The following is a 24,529-nucleotide window of genomic DNA, read 5'->3' on the forward strand; positions in this document are numbered from 1 at the left end:
ACCCCCACAGACATCCCCGGCCTCATCTCCTTCCTTCGTGACTAAGGAACTTCAAACATGTAATTTAAGAAATGCTCTGCCCCAAAGAATGCAATAAATCTTGTGACAGCAAAGGCAGCAGAAAGGAGAAGGAAAAAAAAAAGGGAAGAAAGGAGGAGAGTCAGGCGCGAGCTCGCTTCTTCCTCCGCTGTGTTCGTGTGCGAGGGTGGGGTGTCGGCGTTAACTGATACAGCATCAAGCTGGGTGGTCCGGGGCCTACACACATACACCATTTCTGTGTACAAATAAACTTAACCCCCCCCCCCACACGCTATTGTGGTCACCCCTCCCACTGCTTCTTCTTCGACATCTCTGGTCTTCACAGCTGCACAGTGTGCACGTGTAAACAGTCGAGCACATTCAGACATGTACGTGCCCACGCTCCTCCTTCTACAACAGGGTAAATAGTCCAACTATTAGGAGACAGTAACGATCAGATAATTACTAGTGTGGTTAAACAATTACAAAGATCAGGAAGAGATGAAGGGAGCAAAACACACCAAGCAAACGGATTCATGGGGTTTTTAAGCAGACCTGTTTTTATTTGAACACAATGTACAAAAAGGCCTATAGGTGGAAGAGAGCGTAGAACAGTCAAGCAGGCTTCTGATTGGTCAGTCGGCCGGTTAATCAGTTGTCCTCTGGGTTTTCCCGGCTCTCCGATAGGGTAATGAGGTGGGAGCTAGATCTCCATCAGCTGGTCCGTTCCGACGATGACCTCGTTAGTCCTCTCAGCTGAGGAGGACAAAGACATTCAGACAGAAAAGAAAACGTTAATAATAACTCTTCATCATTTTCAGGTTGTTTTCATTTGCGTTTGTCTGTTAGTTAGCAGCATTAAACAAAAACTACAGGACAGAATTCCATGAAACTTGGAAGGATGCGACATAGGTCCCATTAAAGATCCCATTATAATTTGCGGCGCCGGATCAGGGGGCGGATTCAGGAATTTGTCATTTTCTTTTTTCAACATTTTCCGTTATTTCTCAGAGTTTAATTCATGGATCTTGATTTTAAGAAACCCGGCCTGCTTAGGGGACTGATACGTTGGAGTGATCCTAATCAAACTACAGATCTAGTGAATTTAAATGTGGGTTGATAAGGGGACTGTTGGGCCTTGGCAGAGGTGTGCACTCTACTCGTCTAGTTTACATGTTACACGTTTGATACCCTGTAGTCTTCTTCACTACATTTGCAGGCCTTAACATGCCTGACTTTTTAAATCAAGATCCATGAGTTATTCTCTGAATCAATAAACATTTTTGAAAAAGCCCCATCTCACAATGTCAACGAAAATGAAAGAACAAAAACAAATTCGTAAATCCGCCAAACCCTTGTGTATTTTGTTTAGAAACACTGAAGGTAAACGTAACTCTGTTCAAAAGAAACATCCACATGTTGAGCAAGTGTATCATGGCGTGCGAGATTTGAGAAAATAAAAGCTAGAAGACAAATACTCATCATGCTTGAATCTGGCAAAATGTGGACGTTGGTATTAAAAACTGTTGTTTGGCAGGAGACTCCTCCATGTTTCATCAAGTAAATCAACAGGGAAACTTTTCAAAAAAAAGTCTTTGCTCTTTATTACTTTAATACCACACACAAATTTTACTGCAGCGAAATGTATTTACTGTAATGGAAAACCCATTAGGTTATTTCTGCGTATAACTTTTAATACCACAATGAACTGAATGGAAAACAAAGGTTGTCTGGAGGGCACAAATAAATGTATGTGCAATTTGTAGTTAATGGGCTATAACGTGCATATCCCTGTATGGTCCTTTCATTTATTTGACATCACTCCCAGAATCTCCTGCGTGGTAAGAGTTAGGTCACTCTGACCGCTACCTGAACCTCACTGAAAGAAATAGATGGTGCTTGAAACTACGTCTGCCAGCGTTTTCTCACTATCTTCCTCAACCCCGAACCCGGTTCAGCATGAGGAGAGCAGCCGCCGCGCCTCCCTCCATCCCTTCATCCCCGAGCACCAGTACCGATCCAAAGCAAACGGTGGAAGAGAGTAATGTTCCATCCACACGAGGCAAGTTTTAGTGTGAAGGAATCTGCTGCTCGGACTGGGTTTTCTCCGCTGAGTGTGTGCGTGTGTGTGTGGACGGGAGGACAAATGGAGTATGGGACAGTAGGAGAGGGAAGGAGAAGGAGTGACTGGAGAGAAAGGGGCAAGAAGTTACTCAGTTTGGGCCCTTTGATTTGTCCATGACTAAAAGTCTTTGTCACAGGGTTGACCCAAGTCCTGTACAGAAAGGTGCACACACCCTGCAAAGCCATGTCGTCCTATGCATTAGCATGGCATGAGTTTTAGCAAGGTGATTTAACAAGATTTTATTTTTCTTCTTTCCTAAGTTTTTCTTATCTTTGCCATACTGGTTGGACCAGGAAACACCAAAACTGTACAGGAGGCTTTCTAACAGGAGTTTACATGGGGAGGCACCAAGTGGGATCGAGTTGGAGTGGTATTTTAATTGACTTTTAAATAAGTACTTGCTAAAACTATGTCTTAGTATGTTATGCAAAGCAATGTTCAGATATTGTATGAACCAGGAAAACAGTTCTATGGGGCTAATTGCGAGAACGCAAATGTCTGTGAGTTGCTCCGACCTGTAGTAAAATGTCCAGAAAATGTCTGAGTGAGCCCATGTGAGAATACAGGAAAATTCAGAGCCAGTGAGTGGGCGTGTTGACGTTTCTGACTTGTGATGGACGTAAAACTGAAACAAAACCCCCAAATTATCCATCCTTTTCTTTTTCCCCTTCTTCTTCTTATTTATGCATGTTGCCACTGTAAAATAAATACACCTGGACTGCACAACTGGGTTTTTTCTCAGACTTAGTGCCTTCGCCAATCATACGTATTTACAAATACAAATAAAAGACAGAAAATTGCCATTTGCTCATAAGATACTTGTCTTGGAAATGAGTATTCTGTCCAAAAATAGATAAAAATGACAGAGAAGCACTTAAATGTCTCCAGGATACATCATAAGATCAGAGGACAGTTTGACCTATGAGGCAGGAAACACGTCCATGTATGATGCCTACTTTATAAATGCAAGCACGTGTGCATTTGCCAGAGCGGCGACAGCGAAGGTGTGTGTCTTTTAAATATCAACACCTGATACACGCGCATTTGTGCACTTTAGCGGTGTGTGTGTGTGTGTGTGTGTGTGTGTGTGTGTGTGAGCGTGTGAGGTTGACAGTCAGGGTGGTCCTTTACTGCTAACAGCTTCAGCAGTGGAGTGGGTGTGTAATGTCTTTAGCAGCCTATGGTCAGTCAGTGAGACTGGTGTCAGAAGACAATGCTCTGCTTTTTCTTACAGTACAATATAAAGTCAAAGAGGAGAGTGGGTTTATAATTAGTTCAGTGTGTTTTAAGTTCAATAAACTGAGCTGATTTCATGACAAGGGCAGATTAACATGTATAAGTATATTAAGCTGTACAAGTGCACTTATAGCCAAATATTATGAGAAACGACGTCTGGTTTGTTTGGAATTTTCCAGTGCGAAATAGATTTTGATGTCCACCTATGTCTTAAATAGTGAGAGGGGCTTTTTGAGCGCCATTCACTCATGTTGGTTGCTACAATGGATATAAACTAGCAGTTTTGCTAGCTCATTTTCACACATTTGGTATTTTATACAACTGTCCCACTTTTTGGCTTCTGTTTGATTGCATTCATTGTTCCTCATGTGACTAAAACAAAGGTTGAAGTCGTAAATGTTCATAGGTTGAAACCAATAAAAGCTTTGTGTTGTTTTCTACGGAAATTCCCCAAAACTTATCAAGCCCTTTGGTGCTGGAGGTTTAAGACCTTATCAGCGAGTGATTCACAGAAATTTCCCTGTTACTGTTCGTTTCCCTGAAGAGGAGGAACCAAGTACTGGAGGTGTTGTACCTTGTTCCTCTCCTTCAGTGACGCTACGTTACACAAGTTAGATTTCGTTACATCCCCTCGAGTCGTGGAAGACTGCAGATCAATCCTCTATTGCCATTCCTGAGGTTTCTCCCAGTCTTGATCTCCTGATAAGGTTTTTCAGTTTATTCACAAGTGTAAACACCTTGAGATAAGATGTCATTTTTGAGAGGGTCCTAACATAATGGGAATGGAAATTACAAGATGCTATATTCTAAACTTATTGCCATATCTTCAAAAACTTAGCATTCCAGGCTATGTTAAGAAAAGTTGACTAACTACAGTAGAATCCCTTTAAAATAAAAACTTATAACGATATAAATATTTTTAGAAATGACCAATTGAGAGAACAAAAAAAAAATCTGTGTTTGACAACCAGCAAGAGACAGAGAGATTTACACTCCATTAGAGAAACAGAGGCTGTTAAACCTTTACTTTACGTTTGCGTGACTGAGTTTTGGCCATACATTGTATGCAGAGCAATTATGCAACAAGGAGTCCAAGCTTCCAGGGTTCAATAACATAATGTGCTGCCTAGTCGGGAGCGTCCTGCCAAAAAAAGCTAAAGCCAGATTGGTTTTGTAGCAGTGATTGCTCGACACTGCATTCCTCTTCTGAGCTTCACGTACGGTTGGGCCAACAGCAAAATGGTACATTAGATCAGTCTGTACTGGTTTGAAGCGTGGACGACGTAATGCTTGGTTCTCAAACCTGTCGAAATGCTGCTCGGTTCTAAAATGACACTGGCACCGGCGTCCTTTAGGAAAAGAGGTATTAGTGCTCCCAGTTGTTCACTCAATTAGGCTGCTCAGTCTGGTAGCCGAGCTCACTCTCTCTTTCTCTATATGTGCGCGTCTGTGTGCGCGCGCGTGTGTGTGGAGGACATGGCTGGAAGCTGCTGCTGTTGAATTCCGGGTGGTCCTGTTCTGGCCCTGCTCTCTAACCTCTCCATCAATGTGACACGCACGCACTCACACACACACACCCATGTTTATACTTCTATCTTAGTGAGGACACTCATCGACATAATACATTCCCTAGCCCCTTACCCTAACCTTAACCATCCAAACTAAATGCCTAAACCTAACACTAACCTAAACCTGATTCTGACCCTAAAACCAAGTCTTAACCCTGAAACAGCCCATTGAAAAAGTGAGGACCGGTCAAAATGTCCTCAGTTTCCAAAAATGTCCTCACAAAGATATAAGTACAGGAACACACACACACTGAGCTAGCTTCGGGGACAAGAGGATTAAAGAAATAAAATAATCTCTGACAAATCTATCACAGCGACTTCAGAATTAAGAAACTTTCATAGTTGGCAGATACCACACACATACATTAGCACGTTGTCTGGGTCGGGCCAGAGAGAGGGGTGGACAACCTAACAGCCACAACCAACCTGGACATTACAAACTTTAATAGACACCATGTCTTGTATGATGGGTGGTGTTATATTGGAAAGCGTTTGTTTTCTTTCCAGTCTCAGTTTTTGCTGCTGTATCATTTGTTCTCTTCGTCTTTTGAGGCTTAGTTTCCAGTTGATTGTGGGGATTCAAAACATCCAACTTCATTTAAGGGCATAAAATGCTCAAATGTAGCCACAGTTACAGAGGGAAGAAATGAAATACAATACAAGATCGAATGCTTGAGAGTTAGATGACTGTGTGTGTGTGTGTGTGTTTGTGCCTCACCCTCTGATTCGATCCGCTGTCCATTTCCAACCAGACAGTATTTGAGGTCTGCTCCTCGGCCAATGACGGCGTTACTGCAGATCACACTGCCCTGGATATTACACCTGAAAATCAAAACACACAAACGACATGAATCCCGTTCTTCTTATGTGTCATAAAAACACTGTGTGATTCCCAACTGGAGTGTTTGAAGGCCTAGTGAGTCCCAAGATTAATACGAGTGACCACAAACACATATAAGTTAGTTTCCTTTTAAGGAACAGTAAATACTTTAACTGGTTTTAAAATCGTTCAAATCAAACAGTGTTCACAACCCACATTCAGGCCACAACCACTGATCGTCATGAGAACATATTGCTTAATTTTAAAGGTGGAAAGGATGGAAACAACCACTCTACAGATGACATCATTGCAACTTTATTAAAAACAACTCACCAAAACTAACGTTTAGCTTTGGTTGAAAACTTTGTTGTCAGTCTTATGACAGTTAAGAATAGAGGATTATAAAATATGTGTTAGTTGCAGCTGTAATGAACTAAACAATATTATTTTGACGTGCCTTGAAGTGCAGGAAGTGGCTAATCCTTCTGACCAAGTGATAGTTTGAGTAATTGAAGATTAATATTTTGCTGGGATAGGTTTCGTAGTGTTGAAACATTTTCTGTTTGCTCTTCAGGCTACGCTTGAGAACCCAACATGGTTCATATTCATATTTCTTCTTTGGAGCTTATGTACACACACACACACACAAACGGGCACATGCACACAGCTTAGCACGCTCATACTGGGAGCTGCCCAGTACAACCACAGCCTTCCTCTGTTGGCTGCGAACCCTCTCCCCTCCACAGTTGTGGACTGAGGTCAAACTGACAGTAGAGACATTCAGCGTCCTCTCCCACCTGCTTCGAAGACTCAGACATGTGCTTCATGACATTAGCATATATGTGCAGTGTATTAAAAAACCACAGCAGGCCATGCGGTGTGTGTGTGTTTGCATGTGAAGACATTGTTGGCCCCGTGCTGCAGTCCCACCTGAACTACCAGTGCCAACCCACCATGCACACTCACATTCAGCCAAACCATCACCATAAAAATTCTTGGAGGGGAGACACAGACAGTCTTGTGTGTCCTGCGTCGGCTAATCGTGGAGGGCATGTGTGTGTGAAGGTGTGTGTGGGTTCGAGAATGTGTGTGTGTGTGAGAGTTTCAGAAGCTTGGGGAGCCCAGTGGAGAACACATGTTGATCTTGCCCAGGTTGTGACGCACACACACTTGGCCCCTCTGCACCTCACACACAGACAGGTTTGTATCGGCCCGATCTGTTCAGGTGGTTAGGCCTTAAGGGAGAGGGAGAAAGGAGTGTGTGTGTGTGTGTGTGTGTGTGCGTGCGTGTGCGTGCGTGTGCGTGTGTGTGTCAGTGACTACCCAGGAGGTGCTGGTGGTAGATGGTGATGGGAGATTACAAGATTCAGAGTTTTGTAACATTAGAGAGAGTGGGAGAGAGCGAGAGACCACCAAAGAAGCTTCAGAGCTGAAACACCGCTAATTACTAACACCAGGGCTCCTCCTTGCCATGACCCCCCCCATCCTCCTTCCCTCTCTTACACTTACACACACACAAACACACTCACGTCAACCCCCTCCTTCCGTGCCAACCCCCTGTAAAGTTGACCCCTACTATCCCCCTTCCCAAACACGCAGCGCTTTGTCAACAAGCTCTGGTCAGCTCCAAACAAAGAAGCCAGAAATGCTCGGGGTTTCTGCGACATGGCTGGGGTCTGCTAATCCCCTCATACTGGCTTTTTCTTTCCTTCTTTCTCCTTCCTTCTTATGTCCTCAAAGAAAGAAAAGAAAGAATTGCAATTTCTTTATTGCATGCTCGCTTGCTTGCTTTCCCCTCGCTTCTTTCTTCCCTTCCCCTGTCTCTCTTTATTCCTTCATGCCTTTGTGCGTGCACCTACATGGGCATGATGAGGGTCCCCATGCTGGCTGGCTGGCTGGGGTCCCTGAAAGGCTTAAGAGGAGATGGGGAGAGAGACGGAAACAGAGAGGAGAGAGAGAGAGAGATGGCGTCGGGGCCTTGGCGCAAAGAAAAGAGGAGGAGTAAGAAATTGAGATAAAAGACAAGGAGCCTGCGAACGAGTGCATTAAAGTCTCTTTCCACCAGAGTTTCTGGCTGAGAGACTGAGCAGATCAATCTGCATGCTAATGCTACAGTAGCTTCTGGTGCTGCTCTCTGCACAAGTCCTCTTTTGTGGCTACAAAGCATTTTGACCACTGAAACTACTGGTTACAGTTGAGAGCAATGCTGATGTGCACCCCCCCCCGCCCAACCCCAAGTTAAATCTTAACGTGGCAATTACAATATCTGCCTAATCCTGCATTGACCCTCTGAGTTTCCTCATTCATCAAAGTTGCAATTGAATGTATGTAATGTATCGACCAGGTTCATTAAGGTGATATTCACTCTAAGGCTGCATCTACATTACTACGTTTTTGTTTCAGAACGCATAATCTCTGCTACGGATTTGCCTGCCGTCCAAATGTCTGGAGTTTTATTGCTGCTAAATCGGAGAAGTTTGGAAACGCTGCAGGTCTCATTATATTTTGAAACCTCCATGGCTGCGTTTTAGTCTGAATGGGCAGAAACGGAGATGTTTGGAAACGATGACACTCACAACCGCTTGCTGAATGGGTCTTTTCGGTCATGATGCAGCCTTCGCTGATTCGCCAGGCTCCTATCACACGACCCCATTCCAGAAGAAAACCACCGGTCCAAGAAAAGAAATCCCTGATCTCACTTTTTTCCTCCAGAGGTCTACACTCTACTAAATGCGATTCTAATTCTTTATACTGATATTTCTTATTTTGACCATATTCCTACTGCTGTATCACCGCAAATGTTCCTTGTGGTGGATCTAATAAAGGATCAACTTATTTTATCTCAGCTGAAAAAGGAAGAAAAGAAGCACATTTGCACAACCTTATTCCTCGGCTAGTTTCTGTTGTAAATTGTGTCATTTGAAAATATTACATGGAAAGAAGCAAGGAAATAGTCACGCTGTTTTTTTAAAAAACTTCATTCGTTTTGGCATTTGATGAGCTGGTACTGATGGAACTAATTTCGAATAGCATTGATCAAATAGTTCAGACTCTTGCTTGTGTGGATAACATCTTTCAAACCCACATGGTACCTCAACAATTCCATAACCAGCGTGTTTGTTTGGAACTGGTCTCTGGCTGGTTGCACACCAATAGATGCATTGTTAACTCAGCGATCCCTGTTTGACCCCATAGTGCTCAGAAAACAAAACCTGTTACACCTCCCATCGACAGACACACACATGCACAAGCATCCAACACACACGCGCACACACACAGGAAATGCAGTGAATGGAGTTCTACACATACCACTGCTTTTATTTGTAAAAAAGACAAACAGTGTTGAAAGAAGCAGCAGTGTAAAAAGTTGTTTTGATTTTTGGGTTAGTGTGTAGGAGGCGTGTAAAGGGAGATTCAAAACGCTCATTACAAGTTTTTCCTGGCAATTAAAGATGATTTATTTAATTTGGAATCTTTTCTCACTAATCACCACTTTGTCGCCCACAGTAAACATGTACGAACTGAACACCTACAAAAAGGACTCTAATTCCTGAACATGCCTCCGAGGGAAAATTCTTTTTCAGGCTAAATTAACGTGTTCGCAACAGCACTTCAACGAGTGTTTGCATGATGTGTGTGTTTTTCTGGGACGTGTGTGTTCTCACCCTTCCTCGATGGTAACCCCGTGCATGATGATGGAGTTGGCGACTTTGACTTTCTCCTTTATGGTGGTGGAGTTGCCAATAGTGGACCTCTTTATGGAGGTCTTATCTGCTACCTGGCACAGAGCTCCGATGATGCTGTCGGATCCCATCTGAGCAAACACAAACAGAAACATTACTTTGCATATATCCACACAAGAATTTTTTTTATTTTAAAAAGCATCAATGTAGCTGCATTCACGCCTGGCGTCCACAGTAATCTGCTATTTTTTAGCTTCTGAAACAAAGAACTGCTGGCCCTGTATACGTTTAAAAACTCTAGGGCCTCATTTTAGTCTGAATGAGCAGAAGCGGAACAGTCACCTGCTTTCGCTTCCTGATTGAGTTTTATCAGTCACGACTCGACTACCAGCGGTGAAGGAAAAGCGTTTCTAACACTTCCTTTCAGTAACAGTTCCACTTTGCTGTTAGTCAAAGAAATTAAATCCCTGTTTATATTTTTCACCGTTGCCGTTTCCCGTTCTTGATATTCTTGCATCTGCTTTACATCAGCACATGTATGCTCAGTGTACGTGAATGGTCATGTGACATCGATTTTCAGGTGTGCTAGTATCTTTTAAAACTATTAGTGTGGACATAGCCTTAAACAGAGATACATAGCAAATCCTCTACAGTAAATATCATGTGTAATTCAGATGCTGAGAGAATGAGGAAATCTAGAAGAATAAGCAAAGTTACTAATTTTGAATAAAATGCTCCCAGATTACACTAGCCAGATTATGGCTAGTGTACTGACCAGTGATAATTGTGATATGTCATTCTTACCTGACATTTCTCAGAAATGACAGCAGACGGATGAACTGCCGACTCCTCAAACAGCTTTGGGGCCTAGTAGGAAGAGGACAAAGGGGAGGGAGACATGAGATAAAAACCAAAGGAATAAAGATTAAAGACTGAAAGATTGATTCAAATGTCCACAATCTATCTGGTGTATTGAAACATTGAGTTAATTTTTTGTCAATTAAACTACTGTTACCAAGATCAATAACGAATCTTCATTGTTTAGTATGATCAGCAACAAAAAACAAAAAAAACGTTTTTTGTGCATTATGAAAAAGGTGAAAATTACATAAAAAGAGAGGGATAAGAGAGGAGAGAAATTATGCAATGAAATGACAGCTTATTTACTGATGATGTCTGACTCACCAGTCGGTTTGCCTCTATGTAAGCAGCCAGAGTGTTGACGCGGTAGCACAGGCTCTGGTCCGTAATGTGAACGTAGCAGCGCAGCTTTCCTCCGTGGTAAGCATCGCTCATGTCACCGTGATGGTCGTTCCAGCAGGAGCGCTCCTGGGCCAGCTCTAGGAGAGACTCGTCCCGTGATGAGATGAGGAGCTCTGAACGATGAAGAGACAGGAAGACAAGTGGGGACAGCAGCGTTAGCGGTAGAAAATGATGATGAGGAGATGTTGCATGGGCAGAGTTTAGATGTTCTCCATATTGACGCTAATAAATAAGATCCACAGCTATTTTAAATGAGTAACAGCGCTGTGGCTGCTCAGTGTTGTGTTTCCTGTGATGATGGGTCGGTGCGAACTCTGACCTTGGTTCGTAGAGGAGTCACTCATCTCCTGGCTCTGATCCTCTGAGTCCTCTTTGCTTTTGGGACGTTTGGTCGTTTTGGAAAATTGCTTCCGCACCAAATACGGTAGCAGCTCGCCGCGGATTGATGAGATGGACCTGTGAAAAAAAGAAAAGGAAGGAAAACATACTTCAATACACTTTCTAATCATCAATGAGGTGGAAGTTGTTCATCACTGAGTGTACAAGGGGTGAGGCTGAATGAAACGTAAATGAACAAGCAAGAAAACAAGTTCATAAATAACTGAATAACTTTTCCAGTGAGCTACATTCTGAATTCACTGGGAGCTGTGCATCTGAAATAATAAAAAAAAAAAGAGCACTGGGGTGATTTATGCATTTACCGTGACCTTGCACTGACTTGAATAAAACCATTTGCTGTTCTCAATTCCTCCTGTACTGGTAATGTCCTTGGCAAGTGGCCGGCTGCCATTTGAGATGTGTTTGACAAAGTTGGGCCAAAAAAAGCAATAAATTTATTCATTTCATGCTGTTCCAAGGTCACTCACTGCTTCATGTTACATACACAGTGACACAGTGCACTACTGTGGTGGTGATAGTCACTTACAAAGTGATATGATTCAAGATAAATGAGAGTTGACCACTCATCAAGGGATCATTTAAATAGCTGTGTATTTGTACTATATGATCTTAAGATCAGGCAGTAATAGTGACCTTTGTTATTTAGCACTAGCAGACAGCAGTAACATTAAGTTATCATTACTGTCAGACATATTCGCTTTGAAAAACACTTCATACTGATAATTAGCACCTCAGAAGTTGAATCATACTTTCAAGTCTGTGTAAACCTGGAGGTAATTCCCCCCCAAAATCTTTTTCCTCTTCTCTTCTCTTCTCCGCTCTGTGCTGTGCTCAGTGTCTCTCTCCACCACCCCACACCCCCTCTTACTCGCCTTCTCTTACTTTCTTTTAAAAGGGAGATTAGAATTTCCATCTGAATGACAGGAGAAAAACAACAGTTACTCTGTCCATTTCTCTCCTTGAGCGAGAGCACGGAGGAGAAAGGAAGCGAGACAGAGGAGCCGTGAAAGGAAGTCCCAAGAAAAGAGCCAAAGAAAGAAATGAGTCATCTAACAAGGGAGATGATATATGGTGGCGGCAGAGGGTGCGTTAGTGATGTAATGATGTAAGATTTATATCTACATCTCTATGGCGATTCAAGTGTAACCCCCCCGCCTTAACCGAAAAAGAGGTGGAGAGTTAGTTATAGTTGTGGGATCTGTGTTTACAAGCTTGGCTTTAGATTTATTTATGTGCGAACTATGATGAAGACTAACTTCTTTTAAAATGACTGTAATATAACTACAGATTTCCACAAGCTAACTTATATCCTTGACAAAAACTGTTAGACTACACACCTCAGCAAAGATATAACAACACTACTTCGGGATTTTTTGCTTCATGCTGTTAACCTTTCAACTTCGTCTGGAGTACATCTGGATCCAGTCCCAATTTCCCCTGAGCAGGTTGTAAACAGACTGAAATACCACTGCAGCATCTGCAACGTCTTTCAAAGTGATGCTGCATTGATGCTGCAATATTACGACATGATAAACAAGAAAGTGGCATTAAACTACAGTGCTGGGTCTGTGTTTCTTTGGCTCAGCGTGAAATTGACGAGATCCTCGACTGACGTCTGCTGTGATGAAGCTCAAACCTACCCATGATTCAAAGTTCCTTCGTCCAAACTTCATTCTGGCAGTTAAAAGGCTTCAAAATATTAGCTTGGGTTTTATAGTGCAACCGAAAAGCAGCACTATCCGTATTTGACGGCTGTGACTCAGGAGGTAGAGATGGTCATCCACTAACCAGAAGGTCGGCAGTTTAATTCCCACCTCCTGCAGTCTGCATTCTGAAGTGTCCTTGGGCAAGAACCCTACATTGCCCTAACAGCTTTGTAGGAATGGTGTGTGTGATAGAAAAAAACTGCTATATAAAGACAATCTATTTGCCAGTTGATTCTGAAATGATCAAAACCAAACCAATTTCATATGGAGGAAATTCTTATCCTAAAATTTTGACTTCCCATTATAGTTTTAGGAAGAGAGGTTCAAACAAAGTGCGCGAGTCTACTTTCCACTGACCCCTAAGAAAGAGCCAAGAAACTATTAATTAGCAAAACTGACACTAAAACCAAGTTAAATAATGAGGATGATATCAGAGGTTATTTTCTGAATCTAGCCAGGGGTATAGAGTCTGTGCAGCTACGGGGCTCCACTTGACACTGCTTCACTTCAGAGGCTAAAGGCCTAACAGCCTGCCTCAGTGGCACATAGTAAAACAAATTAACACCTCACTAGAATACCCTGCTAACAGGACCGTTCAAAGCCTCACACACCAAGTTACCATGTTTAACACTTAGTGCAGATTAAGCAGCACATGTGAGTTCGTGTCGACCTGTGCGGGTGTATGTGTGCACTTAAACCGGTCACTTTTCAAATTATTTTAAAAAGAAATTAGCGAAGGAACTCACTTGTTTTCTGTGAGGAAGTCCACCACCGCTTTCTTCAGACAGTAGAGGTGAGCGTCCACGAGGCCCGTTTTGATGTGCATCCTGGGATGTCTGCAGGTAAAAGAGACGGAGACAGAAAGTGATGTTATAGAAATATCATCCCTTTGTAGACTCACTGAGCTAAGATACACACAGCATTACAGTGAGATTTGTCTTGATGCATTCATTAGATTCTATATTGCTGCTTTCAGACATGCACTGGACTCCGGATAATCTCCTGAAATAAAGCGAAGGGGCTCCATGTAAAAACGCAATTCCTCGGGACTCTGTCCTGCCAGCCACTGTTCAGATAATGAATGAGCTCATGTGAGAATACAGCAGGAGACTATCCAGAGGATTCACCACATGGAAGTGGGTGTGTTGATGTTGTTTCTAACATGCGAGGAGGAGGCATGCGCGAAGAAGACAACGACGAAGATGTCAAATTTTGGAGATACGGCCGATGCCGGTGACGTGATGTGCTGTAAGCGGATTTCTGTGTTATGTTCCACCTCCTGCATGTTCCACCATCCCTTTCCTGAACGATCTGGAGATTTCTGTGTTGTTGTGAACGTGTCTGACCTGAGATTCTCCAGCTGCGTTCTTCCTATGCTAATGGCACTCTGGGAAAAATCCAGACCCCTTTGTCAAGGATTTTTTTGAGCTGATGCCTTAAAAAGGGTTAACGAGATTGTACAGAAAGATTTTATGCACTGAAGGATAAATCAGAATGTGGATTTGTGGAGTCCCACCACACTGCATACACTTTCCTGACAAACATTTTAACCTTGGCTACTTGAAGGACAATTTGCTTTCATTCTTTTCATCATTTGCTGTTTTTGTGTTTTGTGTTTGTTTCTCATTAAATGAGCCTCCTTTCAATGTAAACCTCCTCTTTGCACATAAACAGGAACATTTGATGAAAACCAGACACCGCCCATAGGCTTACATAAAAGTCAGAGCACGGTGACATCTGTCTATTGTCGTCTGTCAGCCACCGTAGATGTCGTCCCGCAGAGCTGCTGCCGGTGAGACAGGTTTATGTTGGGTGGAGGGCCACATGCACACAGAAACACTCATCCATCCATGCATTCACTCATGTATTCACACATCGACACATAGTTTGAGTTTGAATATGTGACATTTACGAAGCGAGACCCAAAGAAAACCATTTCATCCTTCAGGGTGCAATAAACAGATCCACCGTCACCCCTTCATCCTCTATGACTACCTATCCTCCTCTTCCTCTGGCCCTTTCAATCAGTACATAATAAAAACTGCAGGGAGCATTGTTCCTGAAAGGACCAATGGGCTTTTACATGTTTTAGCCCATTTACTACAAATCACACACACCTTCTATGTTTTCAAAGCACGCTGTAGTGATTTAGATTTTTAAAGTTGTAAAAGCGGAATGACTTGAAAAGTCTGTGTCTCATTACCACAAAACAATAATGAAACTTTGACAAAAATTAAAAGCAGACATGGCGCTCACTGTTCACAGTGACGCTGAGAGCTGAGCAAATTGATTTATTATTCCACATTAAAATGAATAGAAACTAAATACTGGCTGGAAAACAAAGTCTGAACTGAAATGTACAGACAATCTGGGCTGTCACAAAAATTCAAAACATACAAAAAAAAAGTTGTTCATGCAAACATGTCTTCGTTATACCTCTTTTAGACCAAATTAGCAAGTAAACACAAGGTTTTAAACACAAGTCAATCCGCTCAAAGGAGGCACTTGACTCTTTTCCCACTAGTAGTAGTGGATTTTGACTTTCTGTATTCCTTCCGTCATGTTCGATGTCAGGAATATGACATCACTTTGACCAGTGGAAAGGAGCTATAGGAGTTGGGACAAATAGACACAAAGGTGTTGACTTAAAAGTCTGACGATTTCGTGCTGAATGGACGAATGTGCATTTTTGGTTTCATAAATTTTTCACCCATCTGTACCAACACATTGACGCGTTACAGAAACACTTGCTGAGCAAACGGGTTCCTCTGGTTATCCTCCTATCAGGTTGCACCATCAGGGAATCACTAACGACAACAGTCTGGACTGTGATTGGCTTGTGTGAAGGGATGGCAGTGCCAGACGACATTCCATGAGAGAACCGAGTGGCAGAGACGGAGCATACGCCTGCATGATTGAGTACAAGAGTTCGATTTTATTTGTATAGCGCCAAATCATAATATACATTATCTCAAGGCACTTTACATAGTAAGGTCGAGACCTATGTGAAGATGGTTACATGGTTAGACCAAAAGACTCTTAGGCAATCCTTAGTGACTCGAATTTTCTTCTAGTGGCCACGATTAGCCAGTGGACTCACATATGTCCTGATGGAAGAAGACTTCCTGTGAGGGTTTACTGTGCATGAAGGGAGGTCTGCCAGAAAGAAAAATCTAATTGACACCACCTCTATCTCCACTCACACATTAGCGGATTGCCTGCGGCTCGGATTCTGCTCTTAAAAAAAAAACAAACACTGCTTGTTATCGAATTATAGAATAATTATAGAAAATCTGTAGTGGGTACAAGGGAGCTTATTCCAGTCGAGATACCATAACATATAAAGATGGTATCATAAACGTGTAATTAAAAATATTAACCTGCCAATATGGTTGTATGGGTGTATTTGACTTTCTGCTTCTGTACATACAGCTAATATTCAAGATTGGGAAACTACCACAATAAAAGTGAAGGAGCAACATTCAGTAAAGCTTCTATTTACACAACTAAGGCCTGAAATTATTCTTCAGCACCTCTTAACGTGTACATCGAAATTAGCAAGGATCGAGGGTCTGATATTGTTATTGGCATGAGGCCGAATTAATTAGTGATGATACACCTGGATTTGAGCATCGGAGTTTCAAAAAATATTTTTCAAATGTTTCCTCTGGCTTTACGTCACTCACTTCCTTCCTCTCGTTTTCAACAAAAGCTCTTTTCTACAGTTTTCCACATTTCTCCTTTTCCGCTCCTCTGAACTCCCGCTCTCCACCAGGCAGCAGGATAACGAGAGTGACTGAGGAGGATTGCTTGGTCACAAATATTTTACAACCAGATGCTGGAAGCCATAAATCAAACGGTGTGTGTGTTCATCTGCGTTAAGGCATTTTATTCAAAAGCATAAAAACACATGTGCCTGCACACACATGGACACACTCTGCGGGTGTTTGTCAAATGTATTTATTCACACAACATTTCCCAGGTGTGTGCGGGTATTGTCGGCTTAAAGCGGAATTTATGGGAACACCCAGCATGTGACATCACTGCTTGGCATCTGCAAGTGAGACAGGAGTGAGTGAGTGAGTGAGTGAGTGAGTGAGTGAGTGAGTGAGTCAGTGAGGGGATAGGAGTGTGTAAGAACAGGTGTCCCTGTAATTTGAGTCTAAAAATCTTTATCTTATTTGTTGAAATTTGTTTTGTTGTGGCCCACGTCAGACTGTTAAGCCGTTTTCAGACATGACCTGCAGGTAAAATCCAGACAATTGGCTACTCAGTTTACCTGCAGTTTGCCTTTCACACATGTACAACACAGCAGCGGGAGGTTCTCTGCACAGAAGCGTTCACAACAGCAACAAATCCTCCACACGATTTAGGCGAGAGGTGGAACAGCCGGGTGCAGCAGGCAGAGGCAGGAAGTGACGTATTAACTCCGCCTCGTTAGAAGCATCACCAACCCCCCCCACTTGCTTGCCTTGAATCCAGCGGGGATCCCCTGATGGGTTCACATCGACTTCTCCTGGATTTCTAAGGATATTATCCTAGGGGCCCAGGCGGAGAAAGTCCAGTGGGTGGGATGCATCAGTTGCATTTCAGTGCAAGTGTAGTCTGCTGTAGCTACAAGAACACGTGGGTAATCACCTGCTACATGTCCAAGGACAATGAGGATGTATCCAGGTGCATGTGTTAGTACAGATGCTGCTAATGAGCCATATTACATGTCCCATACCTTATAATGTCACATTATCTCCAGAATCAGGACTGCAACTAACAAATATTTACTTCAGAGATTAATCTTTTATTACCTTCTCATCTTCGATCTTCCACTTAGCTAGAATAGCACTCAGTAGAGCTCATACCACCGCCAAGGCCCAAGAGTCCTCTTAAATTCAATCAAGCTTCAAATTCAAATTTTACACACAAAGATACGAGTTCCCTAAATTTACCAGATTTTTATTCTACAAGATCCAAGATCCCACAATGTTAAAGAAAGTGAAAATAAATCCTGGATCCGCCCCCTGATCCAGATCTGTTCCAAGATTTAATGGGCTCTTCCCTGATACATAGTACACACTGCCACCACGCTGTGTGGTAATCCATTCAGTTGTTTTTGTGTAATCGTGCTTTAAAAAAATAAAAATAAATAAACAAATGGCTGTAGGTACATGCCGTTTCAAATATTAACACCTGATCAAATTGTTTATATTCTGACTATTTGGAACCATTTCACCCTCAAGTGTTGCTTTACTCACTGATTTATAACACTAAACTCTGGCCACATGCTAATTTATAAGTTTACACTTTTTTTCCCGCAAAATCCCGCCTCAACAAACATCTTGCATTTCCCAAATAAGGCTAAACATCTTGCTTTTCCTAAGAGCGGCGTCGTGTGATTTCTGGTTGCTGCCAGTGCTATAGAGCTCGGTTTCAAGGGGAGCAGGAATTTACTGCCTCTGCAGGCAAGGATGACTCAACCCTTGGATTAATGACTGACTACTTAAGTACCACTAAAGTCCTCAGTGGGAGAGAAGAGTCACATCTCTCTTGCTCGCTAATGCACACAAACACACACACAGTATAATGTCTTATTTAGTTACAACCAAAATCCCACAGCGGCCGATGACTCAGACGCAGCAGAATGACTGTTAATACCCTCATTAGTCAGGTTTCCACTACACAGCCAACACGGCTGAAGGGCTTAGGACGTATTTAGGACATTCAACTATTGCCTCCAAAATTAAACGTGTGTGATTCCCTTGATATCATTCTAGTAACAGATTCTTTCTTAATTAAGATGATTCACATATTTGAAGCTGTGTTAGGAGGCTTTTTTTTTAAACAATGCCCTGCAAAATCTACACATTCTGTATGAAAGATTATAGCCATACTTCTATATATGTTTAATGTTCATTTTATAAAATGTCAGAAAATAATAATGAATAAGCTGCAATGGCATCAGTCCCTTAAAATTCCTAATTATTTTCATCAAAGTCCATGAATTATTCCCTTGGAAGTCTGGGAAAATCCCAAATCCGACATGTATTGGGCTCTTCCCTGACCCAAAACCACATCCTTCCATCAGGTTTCATGTTAATCCGTCCAGTAGTTTTTTCATAATCCTGCTTACAAACACATGGATCAGGGTGAAAACATAACATCCTTGGCAGAGATGAAAATATCCCAGTCTGAAGGTAATGTTTTCAAATGGTACAAACAACTAGTTTACAAAGATTTTAGAATGGAAGTCTGCATGTCGGGAGCTGCATAAGCAGCTAGAAATATAATATACAGATAATATAAAACAGAGAAAAGTATCAAATCCTTTCATATGAGAAGCTGGAACAAGTATAAATGAGATAAATGACAACTCATCAAAAATATTCTGCCAACCTAATGATCAATTAATTGACTTATCATTTTGAATGTTGAAGATGGGTTGAAGAAAAAAGAGAAAAGAAGTCTTCAAGTCTATTGCTTATTAATTTTCAGAAAACCAGTATGAGCAAATAAAGAATAATTATGACCAACTTCTTATTGTCTCTGATCTATATAGACCTCAACAGAAGCTCCGGTACATGGGACAGTGTACAATCATAATTTCCACTGTAAAGCTTGTTTTCTATTCTTCTGTCGTACTTTGCAATGGAGGCTATTTAACTTTTGGAAGGTAGAGCAAATGGTATTTGTGTTGATTAGGTTTTAGCTCCGGTGTCTTGTGCCATCATTGGTAACAGATGCAAACAAACTTCTGGTCCAATATCTTAAAGGTCACTGTGGTTAAGATGTATTTCTCAAGCATGTGATCCAAGCATCCAGTTCCCCTGCTTGACGGCACGCATCATAAAACAAGTTTGAGCGTTAAGTAAAGGGCAACTGATGCAGATGGGGGAAGATATGTTTGTTAAATATATGCTGACTATTATGACTAACTAACCATGACATAGTTTTTTGTTCTCGTCCTTCTCATGATCCAGACTAGGATGATTTTTGAATCACCTTTTAAACCTCTCCCCTAGGCCTGTGTGCACAAGATCGTGACAGGAGAATCTGTAATGTACGAGGGGAAGCTCTGCTGGAGTCCTTTCACACCGTTTAAATGATTTCCAGGTCAGACGATCTCACATGTGCAGAATATTTTGAGCAAACACACACCTCAACCATGTGGAAACCGTAGCGAAGGAGTGGGAAATAAATTACACACACACACACGATAGGTTTGGAGAAGAATGGAGGATGCAAACAAGGATGGCTAGGCTGTATGGAAGAGTAGTCATCGTAAGATATAGATGAAATAAGGAGGAAAGGGGCCTTTAACCGGATGCATGCAAGGATTTTGTGTACTTGCTGAATCTCTTGCTGAAAGAGAGACACTTTAAATTTACATATAATTTGAAAATATACATAAAATGTAAATTGTGGACTGACCTGAGAAGAAACTATCCAAGTGCTGATGTTACAAAAGTTCAAATTTAATTGAAAATAATGTCTTTGGGGAAAGTTCTGATCAATTAAGTGTGTACAAGTATCATGAATGTGTCTCAGTGTGCACATTTAAAAACAGACCACAAATGAGAGAACCTGTCTGTGTGTGTGTGTGTGTGTGTGTGTGTGTGTGTGTGTGTGTGTGTGTGTGTGTGTGTGTGTGTGTGTGTGTGTGTGTGTGTGTGTGTGTGTGTGTGTGTGTGTGTGTGTGTGTGTGTGTGAACTTTGACTGGATGGTACTGATGTGAAAAACAGTCAAATCTTGTAAATCTACTTATTGGTGGGTTCTAAAAATCCAGGACTGTGGGATTTATTGTGTTTTTACCTGAGGTAATAAATACTGTACGTTGATAGATTTTTTTTATATCTGTTTTGTGTGGTTGTGTGACCTGTGTGCGTGTGTGTGTGTGTAAATGATCAGTGGTGATTTAAAGGTTATATATCTTTCAATGTCAGCTGTAAATGTTTAGCAGTGGGCAAAATGTGTTTCCATAACACCGTGACACGGTATGAGTATTCTGTGTGTTTGAAAATGACAGTATATGTATATAGGTACACGTGTACACACACACACACACACACACACACACACACACACACACACACACACACACACACACACACACACACACACACACACACACACACACACACACACACACACACACACACACACACACACACGAGAAGCATGCAAGCAGCTGCTCAGGCCCCCCTCTTATTGGCCAGAATTTACAGTGGCTTTGGCTCCATGAAGTATTTACGAGCTCCCAAAACACCCGCTCCCACACATACATGCATTTTGGGACTCTGAAACGAAAACCTACCTAGAGTACTCTTCCTGTAACAAAAATCCCACACACCCACCACAGAACACACAACCTTCAAACACACCGCCTCTGATTAGAAACCTAAACATCTGCTCGGCCGAGCCTAAGAATCTACAGCTGTATAGGACATACTTACCATCCAACCACAATCAAATACGCTCAGAATTAAAAGTTGGGAGATGGGTGTCAAAAGTGGGTATTAAATGGGCCCTGGGGCTAAATTAATAAAGGCTGGTTCTGCTTTCAATAGAAGGGAAAATTGTTTTCCCTTTTATAATTGCTAAATTAAAGTAATTGAGCACATCAAAATTATGATTGCGTTTAAGACTGTGAAGCATTTTTGGTTTTGCTAATCCAGACACGTCCTCTGTCACAGAGCCTTTGTGCGCAGGCGGGGGCAGCCATCACTCACACACTGCACCATATACACACACAAAGGGATCCTGCTGTTAGTGACAATGGCAGAGTGAACTAAGCTTCACTAGATTCTATGCTGACAATGCTCGTGCTACAACTGTAACAAGTGTATTGCAGGTAAGGGCGGACACATCTGTCGAAACATCTGGCTAAAGTCCATCCCAGCCAGAGAAATGCCCTCGACTGCGTAACTCTTAGCTCATCTGTTGTTGCCCCAGTTAATAATGCTAGCACCCTGGAGCCCACACATGGAGTATATTATATGAATGTGGTTAAATGATTAAAAATAAACGTTAGCCAGCTGATTGTTTTGGTGCATTAACATAAATAAATTCAATCTGCAACAAATCCTTCGAATGATTCAGGCGAGAGGTGGAGCGGCCGGGTGCAGCAGACAGAGACAGGAAGTGACGTATTAACTCCACTGCAGAGATTCTCTTGACCACACACAGATTATCAGTTATTATCACCTCAAACTCTCTAGACATCTTCGTCGGTGTCTTTTTACGTGTATGACGTAGCTTTTTTACTGGGAGTTATTTGTTTTCTTTTAGTTTTTATTTATTTTTGTGTCTGTTGCATGTTAGAAGCATCCCCCCACACACACTTGCTCGTGGTGAATCCAGTAGGGGAACTGATGCTGTGTCCTCACATCGACTTCTCATGAATTTCTACTGACTTTTTAATAGAAGGCCAGATGGAACTCCGCAGATACTGCAGAGCCTCTCAGTCGGACATTTGCGTTCACACATGTACCTCCTCTAGAGAAAATACAGTTCAGTGCATGTTTGAATGCAGCTTATGTGATTTAGGAGCTGCAGGAAAACTACCTCATAGTAAGTCTGTAATAATCATTTGCTCAAAACTTTGCTGTTTCTTTTACTCTGCTTATTTTAATTTCCTTTATTAATCACTTATTATATTCAATTATCCCTTTATAGTCTACAATAGTGATTTGTTCAAAATTGTGCTTTTCCAGTTTGATACTCAAGCATATGCTAAGAATTTTGTCTAATAAAGATAAAGAAAATAACTATTAGAGTTCTTTTAAAGTAGTAGATCAATAAATCGTTTACTTAGGAGCAGAAATATCATCAAAATCTTAATGATAACCATGATCCTAAAAATAAAATGGGAATGGAAGAGCTGTTATTGTTGAAGAATTAAAAGCTTATTAGAAGATGTGATTTTACTCACTTTGAACAACAGAGTATTAAAGACATTTACACAAACCAATTACCAATACATCAACACATGTTTATCAGAAGTACGTTAAACTTAATTAGTTAGTTTAGTTAATAAGTTTGAAGTTCTGTTGGCTCATTGCATGATTTCCTTCGTTAAGCTGACTTACTTCCTCATGATGGACTTCCTAATCGACAGCCCGTCCTCCAGATCTGCCTCGTTGGCCATGAACAGCAGCCTTTTCCCAGACTGATCCACACCGACAAAATCTCTCTGCTCAGCTGGTGAGAAAATACAACACATAGTGTTAATAATGAATGAGTGACATTAATGAGAAATCAAACATTTTCTTAGAGATATAGCACCATAGTTGCAATTTTTCAACATTTGGGCACTTTTTTAACAATTTTAATTCAACAATTATTGCTTTCTTTCTTTCAGTGGTTAGAAAAACCAATGAAAATTAAAATAACAAAAAGTTTTAACAGTTACATAGAAAATTATGAAAAAAGGCATTAGATGAGCAGCAATCACACATCATAAAATGTCTCATAATGACATCATACATGTAGTATCTTTGTATGCAAACACTTTAACCAATGTTCATGAAAAATCCTGTTACCTGTCTTTTTCTTGCCCTTCTGGCCGGGGACCGTCTCTGTAAATTCATGTGCTTTGCTCATTAGCATGGCCAGTGTTGCATTGTGGGCTCGGAACAGATCGACAACCTCGTGAAGCGCCACATCTGTTATCAGGTCACAGCTCACCACCAGGATGTCCGCCTGCGGAGAGCGGTGGACGAGAAACAGAGGGCAAATTACGATCAATTTCCAAAGCTGCCAATTTACTCCTCTGTGTAATAATAAGGTATGAAAAAAATACCATAACATAGTATCTCTGCAGTGGTTTGATGGAAATGATTGCCTCACCAAGTACAGTCATTTCAGGCTTTCAAAGAGAGCTTTCTATTTTGTGTAATCTATTTTGGAGCTTGACCTCACCACTTGTTTTGATTTTAGGGACACTTCTATTGTCACCCCTACACATACAAAAGCCCATAAAGACAAAGAAATGCATAAAATACAGTTTGAAGGGTGAGTTATATTTATGAAGAGAACTCTGCTCGCTCATGACAGTCATTGCAGCATGCAGACTATACATAAATATATATATATATATATATATATATGGCAACATAAACACCTCAGGACACAAGAGCTGGGACTGTGTTATTTTCAATTCTCACAACAGCTCAGAGATGGAGAGAGAAGATGAAAGAACAGGTTGTTTGGTTCAACACTGAAGTTTAGCATTGCTTGTATATGGCGCGCACACACACACACACACACACACACACACACACACACACACACACACACACACACACACACACACACACACACACACACACACACACACACACACACACACACACACACACACACACACACACACACACAGCGACATTGAGCCAATCAGGTTTCAACAAAAACGATCAGTCCAAATTTGGAGGGGCCGCTCATAGGGCCAGGTCGGCTGGTCCATGCCACAGCCTCGGCTCATACAGTGACAAATGAAAAATAAAACCTTTTTGACCACCGGCCAGTTTGTGGGTCTTCCCTAACTTCCCAATGACCAGCCTACCCTTTCCCACCATCAGTCGTTTTTTCAACTGATCTTTTCGATGTTTGGAAGGGGAGGTTGATGTGAGGGGTATTCAGCTACAACATGCAACTTCACCACTCGATGTCACTAAATTCTACACACTGATCCTTTAAAGAAGAAAGAGAAAAAAATATT

At 41.7% G+C, this 24,529-nt stretch overlaps 1 protein-coding gene across 1 annotated transcript in view; it reads right to left on the reverse strand.

Annotated features, from left to right (window-relative positions):
* Positions 1-560: 560 nt before the first annotated feature.
* Positions 561-24,529, reverse strand: part of eif2b3 (eukaryotic translation initiation factor 2B, subunit 3 gamma) — a 32,141-nt gene continuing 8,172 nt past the window's right edge. Inside the window, exons 4-12 of the mRNA XM_035169914.2 lie at positions 23,352-23,511; positions 22,899-23,010; positions 13,565-13,654; positions 11,033-11,169; positions 10,636-10,826; positions 10,255-10,317; positions 9,433-9,581; positions 5,666-5,769; positions 561-774 (exon numbers count right to left, since the gene is read on the reverse strand). Of these exons, the coding sequence (XP_035025805.1) occupies positions 722-774; positions 5,666-5,769; positions 9,433-9,581; positions 10,255-10,317; positions 10,636-10,826; positions 11,033-11,169; positions 13,565-13,654; positions 22,899-23,010; positions 23,352-23,511 (1,059 nt within the window). The 3' untranslated portion in view covers positions 561-721. The remainder of the gene's footprint in view (positions 775-5,665; positions 5,770-9,432; positions 9,582-10,254; positions 10,318-10,635; positions 10,827-11,032; positions 11,170-13,564; positions 13,655-22,898; positions 23,011-23,351; positions 23,512-24,529) is intronic.

The sequence above is a fragment of the Hippoglossus stenolepis genome, chromosome 11 (genome assembly GCF_022539355.2).
Source record: "Hippoglossus stenolepis isolate QCI-W04-F060 chromosome 11, HSTE1.2, whole genome shotgun sequence".
NCBI lineage: Eukaryota > Metazoa > Chordata > Actinopteri > Pleuronectiformes > Pleuronectidae > Hippoglossus > Hippoglossus stenolepis.